Source organism: Gobio gobio (assembly GCF_949357685.1).
Source record: "Gobio gobio genome assembly, chromosome: 5".
Lineage (NCBI taxonomy): Eukaryota > Metazoa > Chordata > Actinopteri > Cypriniformes > Gobionidae > Gobio > Gobio gobio.
Window position 1 is genome coordinate 55,393,472 of NC_137101.1, and position 21,480 is coordinate 55,414,951.

General features: G+C 36.4%; 1 protein-coding gene across 1 annotated transcript in view; it reads right to left on the reverse strand.

Annotated features, from left to right (window-relative positions):
- The window catches only part of LOC307126579 (uncharacterized protein), a 41,413-nt gene extending 22,768 nt beyond the window's left edge, over positions 1–18,645 (reverse strand). The window contains exons 1-8 of the mRNA XM_079817175.1: positions 18,536–18,645; positions 18,003–18,114; positions 17,788–17,907; positions 17,653–17,706; positions 17,331–17,468; positions 17,040–17,260; positions 16,777–16,936; positions 16,589–16,687 (exon numbers count right to left, since the gene is read on the reverse strand). Coding sequence (XP_079673301.1) covers positions 16,589–16,687; positions 16,777–16,936; positions 17,040–17,260; positions 17,331–17,468; positions 17,653–17,706; positions 17,788–17,907; positions 18,003–18,114; positions 18,536–18,637 — 1,006 coding nt within the window. The 5' untranslated portion in view covers positions 18,638–18,645. The remainder of the gene's footprint in view (positions 1–16,588; positions 16,688–16,776; positions 16,937–17,039; positions 17,261–17,330; positions 17,469–17,652; positions 17,707–17,787; positions 17,908–18,002; positions 18,115–18,535) is intronic.
- Positions 18,646–21,480: the final 2,835 nt, after the last annotated feature.

The window sequence follows — 21,480 nt, forward strand, 5'->3', positions numbered from 1 at the left end:
TCGTTGACCGTTTTTATTTTAGCATCCCTCCACCACCCCATCTCCTCACTTTGATTTAAATAAACTCTTATTAGACGTCAACACAATCCAAAATAAAATACAGTCTAGTTATAGACTAGCTCTATCAGGGGGGGGGGGGGGGGGTACTCTGGGTTCGGGCCAAAATTCCCCCGGACAGCACGCCAAATACGCATAATCTTTACTCTATTTAATTTGATGTAAGTGTGAACTCGTGAATATAAAGATGGCGTTTATTAAAGAGGTGATTGAAGACCTGAAGATTGAAAATGTATTCAGAGTGAAACATGAAGAAACTGAGGAACAAACAAAGAAAGAGGAGAGTGAAGAACTGAAGATTGAGGAAACATTGAGAGTGAAACATGAAGAAACTGAGGAACAAACAGGTTGGTTTCATTCTGAAAGCTGAACTCTTTATTCAAATCTTCAGCTTTACAGAAATTGATAATAACTTAGATACTATAACCACTATAAAGGCACCATTAAAACAATCCACATTCTACACTACATTCAAGTCTCGTAGATATTGTGTTGTCTGGACTGATTTTATGGATGGTATTTAACTTTAGTGGCATTAAATTTCCCTGTATGAGGAGCTGAATTGCAGATCTGGTGCAAACTATCCACATCACTATGATCTGATGCTTTCACAACTGCAGTTCTCTCATCACATTTATTTTGTTTCTAAAAGGAAAATGCATAGAACATATATAAGTTAATTTAAAGGTCCCATGGCATGAAAATGTCATTTTATGAATTTTTCGGTATATGGTCCCCAAGTGGCTAGAAATTTCGACAGGTGTAAACCGAGTTCTGGGTGTCCCGCTCTGCCTTTGAGAAAATGAGAGCTCAGACGAGCTGATCTGGAATCTTCCTGTGTATGTCGTCATACGGGGAAAGGTTACCTCCCCTTCCTCTGCTCTGTCAAAGACATTCTTTCAGATAGTCTTCAGAAAAGGAACTCTAGCTTAGTGAATACTTGTCTCACAAACATGAGACTAATGTCTAAAGAAACGCTGAAATGTCAGATTTTAAACAATGTAAACCAAATCGATGTTTATTTAATCTGGTTGAAAAGCGATACATGTCGGTCACCCGCGATCCACTTCATTATCCGGTAATGCAACCTCGCCCACAGATCGCGCGCTCTATTGAGATTCAAATACTGACGATCCCCGATCAACGCCCACATCAACACATACAAACACATCTAGTGAAGCGCTGTAACGTTACTTCAGATACATCGTTTTGAGAAGCGTTTGAGCAGTAATCCTGGATTTATTCTCCTCATGCAAAGCGGTTATAATGATTTATTATTTATAATAATAATTTATAATTATTATATAATTATTTCAGTTTCGACACAGATTTCTTTCTTCAAATTAGTGGTACGGCAATGGGTTCGATCTTTGCTCTGAATAATGGCAGTTTATTTATGGGTTTTGTAGAGCAGTGTTATGTATTTAATAGAGAGAGAAATCCTTTTTGTTCACACATCACTAAGTGGTATAGGTGCATTGACGATATATTCTGTATCTTTTTAGGAGACCACAAGGAGGCTCGAGAATTTGTGTTGTCTTTAAACCACTTAGTTGATGATTTAGAATTTACTGGGGAAGTAAATATTTCCAAAGTTCATTTTCTAGATATGTGAGTACATAAAAATGAGGGAAAACTAATTACGACTTTGTTCACAAAAGAAACGGATCGCAACACTTTGTTGCTTGCTACTAGTTTCCATCCAACTTTTTTTAAAAAGGGGTTGCCCAAAAGTCAGTTCTACAGACTGAGGAGAATTTGCCATTCTGATCTGGATTTTACTGAAAAATCGAGAGTAATGAAAAAGAGATTTTTAGATCGAGGTTATCCTTCGGAATGGATTGATGATGCCTTTTAATACATCTTTTCAAAAGACACGTTCGGAATTGTTAAAGAAGACAAAAAAAAAGTAAAAAAAACATTCTTTCACTTTTATTACAACCCATTCACCCAAGTCTTATGTGATAAGATCGATTTTCAAAAAATATTGGCATTTGTTGACTTCTGATCCTGAATTGAGTGCTACTTTTCAGCATCCGCCGTTGATTGTGTACAAACGGGCTAAGAATTTGAAAGATGATTAAGTGAACATAAGAGTTCTATTAGAAGAAACGATGTTAATTATCCGGTTGCGGCTCATTTCTGTGCATTGAATCATGACGTGTCCTCTTTACGGTTTTGTGGTATTGAAAAAGTGAGTGTGCCACCTAGAGGAGGCGATACTGAATTGCTCTTACAGAGACATGAGTTGTTTTGGATTTTTACCCTTCAGATTTATCACCTATGGGTATGAACGATGAAGCATTATTTAATGTGATGTTATAATATGTAATAAAAATGTTTCTTCATGTGTTTATGGAACCATTTACATGTGTATGTATATATTTAAAATGTGTAAAGTGTATTTATATAGGTGTACTTGTGCATGTGATGTATGGGTATGTGGTAGCCTACTAATGATGCTGCTAATGACATATTTAGTCATTGAGTGTGATTCACTAATTAATGGTTCTCTTCAATGATTGGTCATGTTACCATTTTTAAATGTCATGGATTTGAGTAATATGTATATGCCTGATGAAGGTCAGTAGACCGAAACGTTGCTAATAAAAAAGTTTTGTTGCAAGTACTGATAGTGTGCGGGATTTCCCTTGTTTCGTTCAGTTAAATGAATTAAAAATATTTAACAAGCATCAGATCCGCGTCATGTTTGGCAATGGTGGCGATCTTAAAGTGACAGCAGCCTAATAAAACTGATACTGTCATTAATGTTAACCAAAGAACAACGGTAACGAGAACTTTGTTGCTTTAATAAGGATCTATAATTAATCTATATTTAATTTATAATGTTTGCAGTTAAGACGGTTAAGTGTTTGATAAATGTATTCAATTTCTGTAAATTGATATGAAGGCCACAGGTAAATATGACACTTATTATAATGGGTTTATGTGAGGATTGTTTTAAGTTCACTTAAAATAAAAGCTGTTATATTTTAAAGACTCATAAATTAATAAATAAATTGATGGTTTACATTCATCTTGAGTGTCTATAATTAATGTTTTAAAAATCAGTTTCACAGAGACATCAGTATCAGTTTTAGTGTCAGTGATAGTGGCCTTCATTGATAAAAAACATGCCATAACAACACATATTCATACTGTCTTTAAGTTGTTTCTACATTAATAAGGTAGTTTATATATCAACTTTTTAATAATAGAATTATGTTTTTACTCTAATTTGTTGGTTAAATGTAAACATTTAAATGACTGTAATAACTTGTTTTCATGCCAGATTTATTCAAGCGCACATTAAATAATGAAGACAACACTAACAGGTTGAGTAAACATATAATGAATATGTAATATTTAGCAAAATGCCCCTCTCTATAGTTATTATTTTTCTAGGTAACTAACAAGAAACGAGATCTGGACATTGAGTGTGTTTCTGAAGTGAATAATGTCTGCTGACTCTAGTGACTGGTGTTGGCATAGTTTCATGACCGACCACATGTTAACTCTAAAGTGAACGTATACAGTCGAGAGAAAACCGCATGCGTGTCTGAATCTCGATGCGTGCAGGTCTTAAAGTGACCACAGCCCATAATAAACATGTTCACCCAATTCACCAAAAGAAGTTCTGTCATTACTCACTCTCATGTTGTCCCAATCCTGTATTCATTTCTTTCTTACACACTTCATTGTGTTATACATCTATTCTTATTAAAGCTTCTGTATTACAGCTCTCAGTCAAGAGCACTGAGAGATGTTCAGTGAAAGTGAGTCTGAGTGGGAAGAACACAGAGCCTCTGGAGCTCCAGTGCTGTGATGTCATCAATAGAATGCAGTCCATTATTGTTTTGATTTAAAACTGAAGTGACTGTTTCTATGGTTTCCACTAGAGCAGTGGTTCTCAAACTTTTTATACCAAGTCACAAAATATTTGGCTCTCCAAGTACCACCATAATGACCAACATTAAAATACAGTCGCGTAGTAGGCCTAACTATTCAGCTACAGCTCTGCACAGTTCAAAAACGAGGCAGTTTATTTTTTTATATTATTTATATTTTTTTGGTTGTCAGCAAATTTACCATTGTAAATACACAGATTGTACATTAACAGTGCACTGTGCTTACATACAGGTATGTAAACTAATTAAATAATGATTCAATTAAAATGTGTTGTATCTAAAAGTTAAATTAAAACTGTAGTGTACTTAAATGTAAAAAAAAAACTTTACTCAAATAAAGATGAAATTAAAATGTATTGTTTCAACATTAATTTATATTTAAAGTCAAAATTAAATATTTGTTCTGAGTTTGTCACACCACATGAAAATGTGTTATTAAATGTGTGGCAAATTTAAATTTAAATTATATATATATATATATATAAAATCTTGAAAAAATAAGCAGCATTCTCTGCCCTCAAACACTGTCTGCACTGAAACCCTGCCCACTAGCGGGAAAGCAGCAGTAAGCACACAAGACAACTGGGCAGTGGCACGGACTGCAACGATGGCACCAGATGTTGGCGGGACGGGCGGATGAAGTCCTGTCTCTGTCCGGCAGTGGGTTATCAGTGAATCCCAGCTGTGTCTGATGAACGTTTGCAAAACTATCCGGTGTAAAACGATCACTGCAGAGGCAGGTGTTGGTGGTGTTCAAGGTAGCTGTTCACAAAATTAATCCACCCCTTCTTGATATCAGCAATTTTGTTTTATAATCTTTTTATACGTTTTACAATAAGGTAATATGCATTTACGTGACGAAGGCATAAGTAGCTAGCTAACTGTAGGCTGTAGTAACTAACGGTAGTGACAGCAACGCACGATTGAACGGGCGAACTGATGTGAATGTAGGTTACTCTAATGTTAATGTATTTTCTGAATTGATTTTGACCTCAAATCAAGTTATATTAATGATTTTTAAAAAGTTATGGGGAAATTTCAATATAATAAAATATATCCTGACAGAATCTGTTCTGAGAGGAGGGTTTCTGACAGGAAAATGTGTTTTCTGAAGTGATTTTGACCTCAAATCAAGTTATATTAATGATTTTTAAAAAGTTATGGGGAAATATCAATATAATAAAATATATCCTGACAGAATCTGTTCTGAGAGGAGGGTTTCTGACAGGAAAATGTGTTTTCTGAAGTGATTTTGACCTCAAATCAAGTTATATTAATGATTTTTAAAAAGTTATGGGGAAATATCAATATAATAAAATATATCCTGACAGAATCTGTTCTGAGAGGAGGGTTTCTGACAGGAAAATGTATTTTCTGAAGTGATTTTGACTTAAAATCAAGTTATATTAATGATTTTTAAAAAGTTATGGGGAAATATCAATATAATAAAATATATCCTGACAGAATCTGTTCTGAGAGGAGGGTTTCTGACAGGAAAATGTGTTTTCTGAAGTGATTTTGACCTCAAATCAAGTTATATTAATGATTTTTAAAAAGTTATGGGGAAATATCAATATAATAAAATATATCCTGACAGAATCTGTTCTGAGAGGAGGGTTTCTGACAGGAAAATGTATTTTCTGAAGTGATTTTGACTTAAAATCAAGTTATATTAATGATTTTTAAAAAGTTATGGGGAAATATCAATATAATAAAATATATCCTGACAGAATCTGTTCTGAGAGGAGGGTTTCTGACAGGAAAATGTATTTTCTGAAGTGATTTTGACTTAAAATCAAGTTATATTAATGATTTTTAAAAAGTTATGGGGAAATATCAATATAATAAAATATATCCTGACAGAATCTGTTCTGAGAGGAGGGTTTCTGACAGGAAAATGTATTTTCTGAAGTGATTTTGACTTAAAATCAAGTTATATTAATGATTTTTAAAAAGTTATGGGGAAATATCAATATAATAAAATATGAACACATAGGAAGATTACTATGGAAGTCAATGGTGCCCCCAAAGCAGCCTGGTTACAAACATTCTTCAAAATATCTTCTTTTGTGTTCAGCAGAGCAAATAAACTCATACAGGTTTGGAACAACATAGCCGCGTTTCCACCGAAATTACCCGGAACTATTTGTACCAGGAACTTTTTTCCCAGGAACTTTTTCTCCCCCAGACCTGCTACAATCTGCGTTTCCACCGCGGTCTAAAGTACCGGGGAGATTAGGCAAATTAGTCCGGTGACGTGGGAATGCGCGCGACTGCTTCTCCCAGTCACCGACGGACAGTAATCACTTTTGCGCGATACTGTCTGCAACTATAACAAGTGTAGGTGATGCAAGCAGCGCTGCTTTTGCTGATTATGTACACACATTACCAACACTGTTTATTTAAACGTGCACTTTCACCTGGTTTGACCATTTTAATGCAAAATGGGATGATGGGCAATCCAAAATCTGAATGTGTTGTAATAGCTCAATTCCAAAACAAAACTTTTTCTATAAAAGGATAATGAGGTTTCAGTCATGACAGATGTGTGAAAAGTTAATTGAATGAAAATAATAGACTGAATCAAGCAGTTGAAAGATTAGGTACTAGACTGCAAGTATTTTATTTTTTATCACAATAACATCTCTTAACATTCACAAAAAAAAAAAAAATCACATGACTAGTATTACAATATGCTTCATTAAATGCATAATTGTAGAGACTTCTTCCTCAAATTTGAAATGAAACAGGACCACACTTATGGCTTCACTTAAGTTGTGGTTATAAGTTATTATACTACATTCACATAGTTATACATTTAAAAATATAATATTTGGGTTTTCTAGATATGTTTATGTGCATATTCAGAAAGACTTGCGAGCAGCAGCCCTTTTATTTGCTTCCTACACTATATGAATACAATTAGAATGTGGTTATATAGTTAGAATGTGGAAATTAAAGACACAGTGACATTTTACACATTTTACTTTATTTTAGACAGATTAGTTCTTACAAAATTAAAATAAAAGTGTGCAAAGACAAATAAATTACTAGAACAATAAAATGAATATAAAATGTGAAAACAACAATATAAAAAAAGTGTATTTTTCAGTAACCTGTCCAAGAGCTGTGCCAACATGTACAATATATAAAGTACAAATGTGGTAGAGCAAATGCTTCATTCAAGCGGCTGGTCATTGTGGCTACTTCTTGAACGACTGGACAAACTGTCCAAGAACAGACAGAAACCCGGTCTGAAAGTCCCTCTGCTGCCGTCTGCCACTGCATGAAAAGTGGAATTTTCGACCCCATAAACGCCTGTATACTCCTGGAAATCTCCCTAATTTTCGGCAGTTTTCGACAATTTAGAGGCAGCGAACGTCGCGTTCGTCTGTGCCACAAATTGTCGTAAACGAACCATGACGTAGGTGGAGAGCCCCCCGCTGAGAGACCGCGCGGAGGTGCGACGCCTCTAATTTGCATATGAATAGCAGCGAAACCAGAGAGTCAACGGCCAGACTTGAATTTACTCACTCACTATTGGCTGAAGCCACTACATTTGAAAAAGAAAAATCCCTCGTGATTGGTTGGCAGATCACTGCAAACCAATCATTATTGGTCCCCCTGGCTCATTATAAATGTAAACCCCAATAATAATAATAATAAATATATAATTTATGTTGTAATAATTTGTTTCATATTAATGTTATTGTGCTATGAAGTATTCATACCATCAAGGAATATATGGGAAAATTATACGGACCGTGCCGTTTATTCAAACAAGGGGCTTCATTTATAAGCATACAGCTGTTCATTCAAAGAAAGGGCTTCATTTATAAAACACAGCGGTTTACTCAAAGAAAGAGCTTTATTGTTAAACACACAACTATGTACAGTGCAGCAGTAATGTCTCGTAATGTAAAGTTCGGCGTGCTCCAGGCTGCGAGAGCGCGTTGGCCGCACAATCCATCCAGACACCCCGTCAACAAAGCCGTCTTCCTCGTCAAACATGAGTTCAATGGTCGCGCACTTCCAAACGTCCACCTCATCCAGCACACTCTCGCTTCCAGCAACTGTAATACAATTCATAAAGACAATAAGCAACCTGAAAAATACTCACATTGACAAAAAACGGATCTAATATAATAAATCTTACCCTTTTTCTTCTTGATCGACTCCGAGCTAAACTTCGCAGTTTCAGGTTGTTTGTATCTGAAGCTCCGGCGTGTCGATTCATAATACGTCTTACAGGCAGCTGGAAAACAATTACATGAGACTGGTATTAATAAAAACAGTCACGGTAAAATTAAACAAGGAATGAGAAACACATTAGAAGTTACTTACACACAATTTCGTCATGATCAGCGGTTAAATCTGGACTCGCGGAAATCGCTCCAAGCGGATAAGAGCTCACGGCTTCGTTATGAGGCGAGGATAGTCTGTGTAAACAAAATGTGCAGTTTTAAGCTCGGATCTATTAACGCATCCATTTCCTTATACAGCTGAATAAAAGCATATTCTTTAAATCGTAACGTTACATTACCCATGCTCTGGTTCATAGCGACTGCAGTTTGCCTCAGAGTTATGAAGACGAAGACAGCCTCCTGAAAATGAGTCCAAAAAGTTCGTCGCGTCCATGCAGAGATTGAGTTGAAGACGGTGTCCTGTCATTGTTGATCACGAAAAAGGAAAGCAGCAAAAAACATAAAAAAAAGTTTAAAGCTCGTCTTCTACGCGTCATGGACATGACCTCGACCTCGCACCTCATTGGACTAGGGCTCTGATATGGAACGCGCCCGGGGCCAAATCTCTTTATACGAAACGCGTGACTTATGATCGTTTCAACCTTCAACACGCCCTGTTTTCCGCTTCACGCACAGTTTTAACATGTTAAGAAGACACATTTGAACGTGTTTCTTAACGCGCACATTCTGTACATGTCGAAGCGTAATATTTTTTTTTTTAAAGCAGACTTACCTTTAGATGTAGCCTAGGCTACATACATATTAATATAAGATATTAATTAATTGCTTAACTGACTACTGTGCTAGAGTAAAGTAGCCTAATGTTACAATGTATATTAAGTAAATGCTTAATATTATACAATTATTATAATTTATCTATATGGGTTATTGTTTGTTTTTTAAAGTTAGGCTATATATAATTTCTAAAAGTATAGGCTAATTTACACATCACATATTTATAACTGAAAACACACACAACTTTATTCACTTTCACATAATAATGTTTTTGTAATTTGGTGTTTAGTTTGTTGTATAGTTTGTTTATACTGTTCTGTCTCTGTTTTGTTTCCAGGAACATCTGATGAGTGCTATAATAAAATGACTTCATTATATTTAAAATATGTTTTGATATTCATTTTATTTATATTATTAATATTTTATTTACCCATAAACGTGTCTTTAGGAAGCCATAAGTTATAGAGACAAGAATAACTTTTGCCATTTAAATGCCACATTAATTTACTGAGGACCCATACAGCCAATGATCATGTGTGAAAACACTTATACATAAATTGATCACTTAGAAATCAAAACTAAGGTTTGAGAAAGAAAGAATATGCATACAACAAAATATATTGTTTCATAGCAGCTTCAGTAACAAGTTCAAAACAAATTCTGCTGTAAACCGGCTCTAACAAGCCAATATAGTGTCAATATTCAGCTCAAGTGACTTCAGTGTTGATTCAGTTCAGTTGATTTCAGTTCAACTGTAAATTCCATGTTAATCTTGAGTACCTATAGAGTAGTGTTGCGTCCGTCATATCTCTGTAGAGTCTTTAGTTTGATCATATTTATAACGCTGTACCGATTCTTTTCGAAAACACCCGAGCTCATGCAGGCGTGCAGAGCTAAAGAGTCACGGACACACACACACACACACACACACACACACACACACACTACATCATGACATTATCCCTGGATAACTTTCGATTCACTATAAATGCCACCCAGTTGTGCATTGTGTAGTTAGATATATGCAAAAACAACATTTTTGGAAATAGTTAAAATAGTTTTGCACAAAGTGTTGCTTTTGCAAGAGATGTCTGATGTTTTGTGTGTAGAGTTACAAGAAATGGAGCCATATTTTCAGAAATTGTGTGTAAGCAATTAGATAAAACTGTAAATGAATCCAGTTTATTTTAGTTCAGGACTCATAGTCCAGGTGTTAGTAATCTGTGCTTAATCTTTGTTCCAGGCAACAATTTTTTAACTCACGATTAACTAGATTAAGGCCTACTCTTGGCATAATTTAAACCAGGAAACCACCTATTGAAAATCTGCATTGATAATTCATAAAATGTGGTGTGAGCTCAATTTAAATGACAATTACAGAAAAACATCTGACTTAACTATAAACACACAAACTTGTACTTTTCACATTTATGATTAATAGCCATTTAAAAAATCATTCACAGTGCAGGGTGGAAAAATTAATGTTGGTATGTAAACTGTATGCTTTACTTGATTTATTTGTGTGCTTTGGTTCATTGTCTTGTTGCATCACATAACCTCTCTAAAGGTTGAAGACATGAACTGCTGTCCTGTATTTTTTTATTTTTTTTACATAACATTGGTTATCGCTAATGACATACAGAGTAATTAATCTACACTGTGAGCCCGGACAAGTTGAATCTACTTAAAAAATTGGAGCAAACTGGTTGCCCTAAAAATTTAGTAATGTGTACTAAAACGAGTACATTTTACTTAAATTTAAGATAACATTTTAACTTAAACTTTAAACTTGTTTTAGTCAAAAAAATTCAGAACCTAGATAAAACTCCCCCTGCTGCTACTCTGATTTGCATTTGTGTAGCTCACAGCATCTTCATTTACATGATAAAGCCTCCCCTAGAATTAAGGGGAGGGGGGGTCATGGGGGGACAACTGCCAAGCAAGGCCCACGTCAATTTACCACAATTTACGGCAGTTTTCGGTGTTGCCTGCAAATTGCCGTGCACAGTCGTAAACCTGAAGTTTCACGGCAATCTACAGTGTCACATACTGACGAAAATCCCACTTTTCATGCAGTGTGCTTTCTTCCGCTTCTGACTGGTGGAATGCCAGCTCTTGCCTCCTCATCTCTCCTCGGCCGGGCTATCCAGTAACAGCTGCATATATTGGTCAGTTCTTGTCCATGCTGCAGGGTTAGCATCCTCCATGTCCCTCAGTGCATCAAAAAAAGTCACAGTCCCTTTTCCTTTTCTCTAAGTAGAAAAATTGCACAGAAACACATGGAAATTAATACACAAGGCAACCATGAAACAATAGAAACCATCAATTAATTATTTAAAGTATTTTCACTACAAATAATGAACAATTGTTTGCCCAGCTTGAACAATGCCCAGTGTGCAATTTTTATCATGGGCAATTTAAGTTTACAATTAAAAACAACAAAACCATTAAGGATTACACATCAGTTTTTAAATATATACACATTTTTGTCAGCTCTATAACGTACTGGTGACCGCGGGGGAAAACACGCTGGTCTCCGTTGCCTGCGATTCATCAGGGCCACTCGTTACGTCTGGAAAAGCACGTTGAAAAAAGTTACTGCAACGTGTTTAAACACTGCAACGAGTTTAATAGATGATACCAAGATGATATATTTACCTTCAACCCACTCGGATTCCTGGATGGTTTCCAACAACACACTAGCCGAGTCTTTCGTTACCGCTGCCCTAGAAAATGACGGTCTGTGTTCCAACAACGCGTCCAGGCGGTCATACCACTTGTTGATACGCCGGTCGGAACCGCTCCGGTTGTTATGATCCTTTAATTTCTTGTAATCTTGTCTTAATTTCTTCAACTTCTCTCTGCACTGTTTTCCAGTGTGACTGGAACCGAGTCGATATCTTCAGTTATACCTTTTCATTGCGGGTCGCCGTTTCCAGTTCCCGCTGGATGTCCTCCTCCGCATATATGCTCAATAAAGCCTGAACCTCGTTGTCGGTCCATCGGTCGAATTTTTTGTTGAACTCCATTGTTGCAAAAAAAATATTTACTGAACGCAAAACCCACGGAACCCACCTCGCAAAAGACTTGTAAATATGGCGGTGGAAAAAAAAAATAGCTGGGAGAGCTCAACCAATCAGCATGTTCAGCGCCCAAGTCCCAACCCCGAAAGTTCGCGAACTTTTGAAAAGTCCCACCTCGCAAGCAGGGCCGTTTGGAGGGGGAAATATTTACCCGGAACTTCATTTAGACCCTGGTTCCTGCGGTCGAAACACACCGAGTTCCCCCCCAAAGTTCCTGGTTCCGGGGTAAAGTTCCTGCGGTGGAAACGCGGCTCATGAGGGAGAGTAAATGATGACAGAATTTTCATTTTGGGTGAACTATCCCTTTAAAGTGCACCAAATAGGCTACAAAAGAGTTATTTAGAAATAAATAAAATAATCAAATGTAAAATAATATAAAATGTGTTCTGTTGCAAGTTCACATACTTGATCTCATGTTTTCTTATGGTTTATTATTGAGCTGTCAAGTTGTTAATGTAGAAATAATCATTTCATGACGTGGTTTTTTTTTTGGAAGGGGGGGGGGGGGGCGTGAATGGGTGTCCCTTATTTTGCCACACTGAAGGTGGCAACCCTAATTATGCATATAAAATTTTATACAAATAGGAAACCATATCCTTTACTACCGTAAAACTTAAAATAATAGCCTGGGCTTCTATTTACCCAAATCACCGAACTGCACCGGCTTGTATTTGAAACAGGCGTCTATAAGAGACAGGCCTTTAATTTAGTGTTGAGATGTTCAAGCATGACGGTAGGAGGTTACCACATTATATTACGTTTTATTTATAATTAATTCGAATGTGTTTAACAAATCATTTAATGTAAGAAATGTCTTAGATTATTGGCAGCGCAAAAAACTAAACGATGTGACAGCAATGGGCAGAACAATATAAGTTACCGCTAAAATCCATTGAGCGTATGAACTTGTTGCCCGAAACACATCAAAAAGAAAGAATGAAGGCTACCCTGTAAAACAACTGCAATCATGTGATAGAAAATTACTCTATTCATAACTATCATCATCCCCGCGATTCTCAATAGGGCTCGGGCGTATGACGTCATTACTTTGCGTGGCGGCCATGTTGATGGCCTCATTTGCTGCTACTCGGACTACTGCGCACTGTTTATAGACGTGCTCCCTCTCAGTCGTGTGTCTTAATTTGGCGTTATTATTGGAAACCATGGTAAACCGTTGCTGCATTGTGGGGTGTAACACTAGATCACATAATCGCCATGGGAAAAAGGTCGAAAATGGATTAACTTTCCACCTCTTTCCTGCTTGGAGACGCAACCACGGAGACCAAGTATCCGAGGTAACAAAGAGTTGTCGGCTCGCTTGGATCGCGCTTGTAAGACAAACTGTTACCTGGGGATATGGTGTTGGCTGATCGCGGCTTTGACATAAAGGACAGTGTGGGACTTATGTGTGCCGAGGTAAAGATCCCTGCTTTCACAAAAGGACGCTGTCAGCTGGATGCAAGAGATGTGGGGAGCACAAGAAAAAATGCCCACCTCCGAATTCACGTGGAAAGGGTGATTGTAACCGTCCGTAACAAGTACACTATTTTGTCAGATAAAGTACCGATTCACATGGTGTTGCCAAGCAAGGACGAAGACATGACATTCCTCTATAAGATTGTGTATGTATGTTGTGCTCTGACAAACATGAGCCCTAGCGTTGAAATAAAATAAATGTGCATTAAATACAGCCATAAGTGTCTGTTGCATCCATACCCACAATCTTCAAAATAAATATACTTAAATCAATATAATGTGCAAAAGCAAGAAGTGTCACACAATCGCAATAACCGTATAATGTGCAAAAGCAAGAAGTGTCACATAATCGCAATAACCGTATAATGTGCAAAAGCAAGTGTCACATAATCGCAATAACCGTATAATGTGCAAAAGCAAGAAGTGTCACACAATCGCAATAACCGTATAATGTGCAAAAGCAAGAAGTGTCACACAATCAGATATTTTTCAGTGTTTATTTGCAAGTAGTGCAACCTGAGAACACAGAACGGTGCAGAATGCTTCAAGGTAAAAGGTTAACGTTACATAGGCTTCATGATCTGCAGCTCCTGAACCCATCCATTTGTGAACTGCAAATTTCATATGAATCCAAACCGTTAATAGTTCCAATTTTGTCCATATACCGGTCCCTGGCTTCCCTATTTAACGTATCCCGGTAAATTCCACATCCTTTTCGGGATTTTAACATAGTTTTTCTTTCTCCCAACTCTGCTTCTCCTCGTTCGATTTGCTGTATGTTTACATTCGCGAGGCCATCAACATGGCCGCCACGTCCCAGAATGCAACGCAGCGCCCGAGCCCAATTACAAGTTTATGGGCGAATTCCTCCTCCTCGTCGCTCTCCTCCACTTCTCCAGCCTCCGCTAACTCTGCCTGCCTTGCTCGCACTAACAGCTCCGCCCAGATGCGTACGGCTCTCCCTCTTTGAAACAATGGATAAGGTGATCCTCGCTTCCATCAGAAGCTACTGTCAGGCCACATACCTAAGGATAACATCCCGAAGTTAATGAAATATATCTCCTCCTTCTCCCTCACACACACAAACACACGCACACACGTGTGCGCGCAAGCATTAAAGGAATTTTTCAGCCGCTCCGTATCCAGCTTTACCCACGCTTGAAATTTGACAACTGTCAGCTTAAATGTCAAATTATACTTTTCTCCATGGTGGTATTGAGAGAATAAAGAAAAACTGAAGACTGAAAGTTCGTTAACCTCTTTCCCAGCTAACACAGTTACGTTGTGAAGACGTAACCGGACCAGACCATATTAGTCGTAGCGACGTACCACATAACGTTCCAGCGACGTAACTTTGTGATTCCTGTATTCGTCGTGGCGACGTTATGTGGTACATCACAAGAACGTGATGAGGACGTCTCAATGACCAAACTGGTATGTTGTGGGGACATTACATCAAAGGACCAAATTAGTAATAGCAACGACAAAAAATACACTTCATAGGCTTACATTTAATCAGCATTTATTGTGTTACCTGTGCTATTGTGTGTGTGCACCGCATGGCTCAATGTGTCACACACGTGTTCCTCAAGAATCAAACAACTAGAAAACATTTATATAATTTATTAATCAGCAGTTTGTTAATTACATTTCCCAGATAATAAATAATTAACATATAATTTTTTACCATATACATGTTTTTAAAATTTAACAAAGTTATTGAGAAGTGACAATTTGGCATTGATTTTAATTAATTTGATATTGGAAAAATCATCATCATCATCATCATGCTGCTGCACACCTTTTCTCTGGTCCTGCTGCTGCAAAATGAAAAGTATATTTCAGTTTTATACAATTCATTGCACATAATGTTTTTTCATTTGACTTTTAAATTTTTTGAAATTAAGTGTTACATTCAGCTGGTCAATATAATTTATTTAAAATATGATGTTTAATTATATTAATCATGTAAGATAACTATATATATATATATAATATAAATCCATAAATAATAATTAAATTAATTAATTAATCTTAATAAATACATTGAAAATGGCAAATTTTAAAACTAACAAATGTAATTGTATTTACTAAATGGCTCAAATGCAGGAAACAAATAAATGCAATAGTGAGTTTATTAAAATAAGTGGATTAAAAAATAGGATAGGGATTACGTGAGAGAACCAGTTCTCTTCACACTTCATAACAGTAGGTGGCGACATGCACCTATGATGTTGGTTCGCAATCCTCTAAACAAATGATGAAGAACGGACGGTTGTTCGGGAGTTGGTGAACGAAACAAGAAAACTGCAGCTGCGCTCTATGTGAGTAACCATGAATCATATCTTTCATTTTAATATTTTATTTGTTACTATGAATGTCAGATGTCAACTATATGTAAATTATGACGAGGTGAGATGCGCTATAGCTTATATAGCCATGGGCGTCAGTTTGGTTTAAATATTTATTGCTAATGTTTATTATTAAATGTTTTTCATTTGTTTAATAAATCTCATAATGATGGCACATCACTATATCATAGTCATAGCTTTTATTTCTATCTCAAATGATTGGTCGGGCAGGGGGTACTTCGAATCAAATACAGTTGGAAACGACGTAGACCATTAATAACACAGACTGTTACCAATTGTTTTTAATTAGTATTTAAACATTCTCTGTGATAATTTTTTTATTTTTGTAAAAAATATTTTAATAACACGGTTTTGGCGGTTATAGAGTTCTAATGACGGTGTTCAACTATAACCGTCGGTCTCATGGTTAGCCTAGATACTAACCGTCACACCCCTAGAAGAAAGCCTTAAGTTTTCAAAAAGCATTAGACTATGACCCACCAGATGACTATGTGGCCAAGATATGATGTAAGTTACATTGCATTTTGAGCAGCATTTGCAGACTGTCATGCTGTTGGCCATATTATGCCACTGGAGTAGACGCATATCGCAGTATTAAGGCTAACGATTAATCTATTAATTGGTCGTTATTTAAACGACGATCGATCATGGTAATTTGTGAAAATAGACAACCCTAATAATAACTATTTTACAGAAAACTGCACAAAAGGAGCTTACATTCTGACACCTTGCTGGAGCATGCTTAAGTGTGTCTGCCACAAAGTCCTCCACTGTTGCTTGCTGGATTTTAGGATTGGACATCATCACTGCCTCTGTAAAATTCAATTCCATAAATATACAGCAATGGTTTAAAAAGTACTGGCAATACAGGTTTTTTGTGTCACTAACATATTGGACTTACTTTTTATGACCTTCATAATGTTCAAGTTTAGTAGTGGTTTCTTCCCTTTCTTCCCTTTCAGACTAAACTCCTTCCAAACACTGTAGGAGGCCAGTGCCCGCATCACCCGCCGGGTGTTTTCCCCAGGGTTTGGACCTCCAACAAGACTTAAATGGTGTGTCTACAAGATGGAATACATTTTCAAAATGGTAATAACTTTTGTTATTTAACTTAATTCTAACACTTTTTTTTGGCATTTCACGGATAGTTCACTATTAACATACCACTCTATTCCGAAATGCCTCCTCTTTAATTTTTTCTTCAAGAGAGAGGAGTTCCTCCATAGTTCCACACACATCAAGATTCATCTCCTCCACTCGCTGACTAGTCCCATCACCCAGGGCACGAGCATAGAGTTCATACAGGGCTGCTGTTGAGCTCCTCATTGCCTTTATCTCACTCTCTATGCTGATGATTCTCTGAGTGAGTAGGCTCAGGAGGTGATCTGGGAGAATCAATATTGATTAATTCAAATAAAGGTAAAAACTAAGTTTCAAATTATGTTTTGCCTTTACCATTCTTCTGGGTTTCTCTAGGAGGCGCAGGTCTTAATGTTGCATCAAGACTTGATGTTGAACCTTCAGGTCTTGAAGGCGTTAGTGTGGTTGGTTTGTTGGGTTTAAATGCGGGGGGAAATGGCAGCTGAGGTTCCACTGTAAATTAGAAGTTAATTACTAAAAAATAGGAACAAACGCATAGCTATAAAATATACCGTTATTGGTATCACTCAACTAATGAAATTGTGGTATTCTGAAAACCCCAAAACACTTTAAATATGAAAATGTGCACAAGTGATTTAAATTTAAATTTTAAGAATTAAAACTAAGAAAGGCCTACCAGTTTTTGTACAGTTCACCCGGCTCTTCTTTTTGGGGTGAGGTACTGAAGTATCTGTAAAAAAAAGAAAAAAGTTATTTTAGAATTACTTTAATTGTTTACTTGTTAACTTATTTCACATTCTCAGGTTCATACCTTCATCAGAGCTGCTGAGATACACTGGACGTTTTTTCCTCTTGGGAATGTCATCAGAGCTCTCCACAGAAGACTTCACAGCTGCTCTTTTGGACCACTTTTTAGCGGTTTCATAATCACCTGAAGTACAAATACAGTGAGTATAATTTAGCATTCAGTAACAGTAGTTGCACTAACATTTTGTTTGAATGATCCTTTAAAGTAAAATGAAATACCTGTTTCTGCAAACACTCTGACCCTGTGCCTGGTCCAATTTGTTTTATCAGGAAGTTCAAGTCTTTTAATTTTTTTGGTCACATTAATTGGTGGCCAGTAACAATATTGTACCTGCAATAAAATAGTACAATTAAATTATGAAAAAGATATTGTAGAAGTAGAAAATAAATTCAAACTGAAATATGAAAGCAAAAGTAACTGAAAATCTAACTCAAGTAAAAAGTTAAAATGTAAATGTTAATAATTTAGAATTGTACTCAAAACATACTAAATGGAACTGACATTCGTTGGGAGAACAATGGGTTAAATTTAAAAAGAGAAAGATGAGGAAAAAAAGAGAAGAGTTGTCCTTACAAGGAGGGCATGACAATTATTTTGTAAAAAGATTAAAAGGGCTTTACAAAAAAAGTGCATGAAGAATTTAAAAAATGCACTGTTATGTTCCATAAAAGAAAGATTTGTCAATTTTGATTTTCATGGTGACTAAAGATATTCGTTAATGTATGTTTTTGATACAAGTGAGATTTAATACCTCGTCTTCTTTAAAAAGCCAGGTCTGTAGAACCAAATCACAAGTCCCCTCCTCTAAAAATTCAACTATTGAATACATTCTGCAAGAAGCAAGAAAAATCATTATAAATGGAAAAGAAGCTGATTATATTTACCAATCGCTTCATCACATCATACAACAACCTATTACCTTTGATTATAACACTGCATGAAAAGTGGGATTTTCGACCCCGTAAACGCCTGTATACTCCTGGAAATCTCCCTAATTTTCGGCAGTTTTCGACAATTTAGAGGCAGCGAACGTCGCGTTCGTCTGTTCCACAAATTGTCGTAAACGAACCATGACGTAGGTGGAGAGCCCCCCGCTGAGAGAGCCCGCGGAGGTGCGACGCCTCTAATTTGCATATGAATAGCAGCGAAACCAGAGAGTCAACGGCCAGACTTGAATTTACTCACTCACTATTGGCTGAAGCCACTACATTTAAAAAAGAAAAATCCCTCGTGATTGGTTGGCAGATCACTGCAAACCAATCATTATTGGTCCCCCTTGCTCATTATAAATGTAAACCCCAATAATAATAATAAATATATAATTTATGTTGTAATAATTTGTTTCATATTAATGTTATTGTGCTATGAAGTATTCATACCATCAAGGAATATATGGGAAAATTATACGGACCGTGCCGTTTATTCAAACAAGGGGCTTCATTTATAAGCATACAGCTGTTCATTCAAAGAAAGGGCTTCATTTATAAAACACAGCGGTTTACTCAAAGAAAGAGCTTTATTGTTAAACATACAACTATGTACAGTGCAGCAGTAATGTCTCGTAATGTAATGTAAAGTTCGGCGTGCTCCAGGCTGCGAGAGCGCGGTGGCCGCACAATCCATCCAGACACCCCGTCAACAAAGCCGTCTTCCTCGTCAAACATGAGTTCAATGGTCGCGGACTTCCAAACGTCCACCTCATCCAGCACACTCTCGCTTCCAGCAACTGTAATACAATCCATAAAGACAATAAGCAGCCTGAAAAATACTCACATTGACAAAAAACGGATCTAATATAATAAATCTTACCCTTTTTCTTCTTGATCGACTCCGAGCTAAACTTCGCAGTTTCAGGTTGTTTGTATCTGAAGCTCCGGCGTGTCGATTCATAATACGTCTTACAGGCAGCTGGAAAACAATTACATGAGACTGGTATTAATAAAAACAGTCACGGTAAAATTAAACAAGGAATGAGAAACACATTAGAAGTTACTTACACACAATTTCGTCGTGATCAGCGGTTAAATCTGGACTCGCGGAAATCGCTCCAAGCAGATAAGAGCTCACGGCTTCGTTATGAGGCGAGGATAGTCTGTGTAAACAAAATGTGCAGTTTTAAGCTCGGATCTATTAACGCATCCATTTCCTTATACAGCTGAATAAAAGCATATTCTTTAAATCGTAACGTTACATTACCCATGCTCTGGTTCATAGCGACTGCAGTTTGCCTCAGAGTTATGAAGACGAAGACAGCCTCCTGAAAATGAGTCCAAAAAGTTCGTCGCGTCCATGCAGAGATTGAGTTGAAGACGGTGTCCTGTCATTGTTGATCACGAAAAAGGAAAGCAGCAAAAAACATTAAAAAAAATAGTTTAAAGCTCGTCTTCTACGCGTCATTGCCATGACCTCGACCTCGCACCTCATTGGACTAGGGCTCTGATATGGAACGCGCCTGGGGCCAAATCTCTTTATACGAAACGCGTGACTTATGATCGTTTCAACCTTCAACACGCCCTGTTTTCCGCTTCACGCACAGTTTTAACATGTTAAGAAAAACATTTGAACGTGTTTCTTAACGCGCACATTCTGTACATGTCGAAGTGTAATATTTTTTTTTTAAGCAGACTTACCTTTAGATGTAGCCTAGGCTACATACATATTAATATAAGAAATTAATTAATTGCTTAACTGACTACTGTGCTAGAGTAAAGTAGCCTAATGTTACAATGTATATTAAGTAAATGCTTAATATTATACAATTATTATAATTTATCTATATGGGTTATTGTTTGTTTTTTAAAGTTAGGCTATATATAATTTCTAAAAGTATAGGCTAATTTACACAGCACATATTTATAACTGAAAACACACACAACTTTATTCACTTTCACATAATAATGTTTTTGTAATTTGGTGTTTAGTTTGTTGTATAGTTTGTTTATACTGTTCTGTCTCTGTTTTGTTTCCAGGAACATCTGATGAGTGCTATAATAAAATGACTTAATTATATTTAAAATATGTTTTGTTATTCATTTTATTTATATTATTCATTATATCATTATTATAAGCCATAAGTTATAGAGACAAGAATAACTTTTGCCATTTAAATGCCACATTAATTTACTGAGGACCCATACAGCCAATGATCATGTGTGAAAACACTTATACATAAATTGATCACTTAGAAATCAAAACTAAGGTTTGAGAAAGAAAGAATATGCATACAACAAAATATATTGTTTCATAGCAGCTTCAGTAACAAGTTCAAAACAAATTCTGCTGTAAACCGGCTCTAACAAGCCAATATAGTGTCAATATTCAGCTCAAGTGACTTCAGTGTTGATTCAGTTCAGTTGATTTCAGTTCAACTGTAAATTCCTCAGTTGTGCATTGTGTAGTTAGATATATGCAAAAACAACATTTTTGGAAATAGTTAAAATAGTTTTGCACAAAGTGTTGCTTTTGCAAGAGATGTCTGATGTTTTGTGTGTAGAGTTATAAGAAATGGAGCCATATTTTCAGAAATTGTGTGTAAGCAATTAGATAAAACTGTAAATGAATCCAGTTTATTTTAGTTCAGGACTCATAGTCCAGGTGTTAGTAATCTGTGCTTAATCTTTGTTCCAGGCAACATTTTTTTAACTCACGATTAAATAGATTAAGGCCTACTTTTGGCATAATTTAAACCCTGTCCAG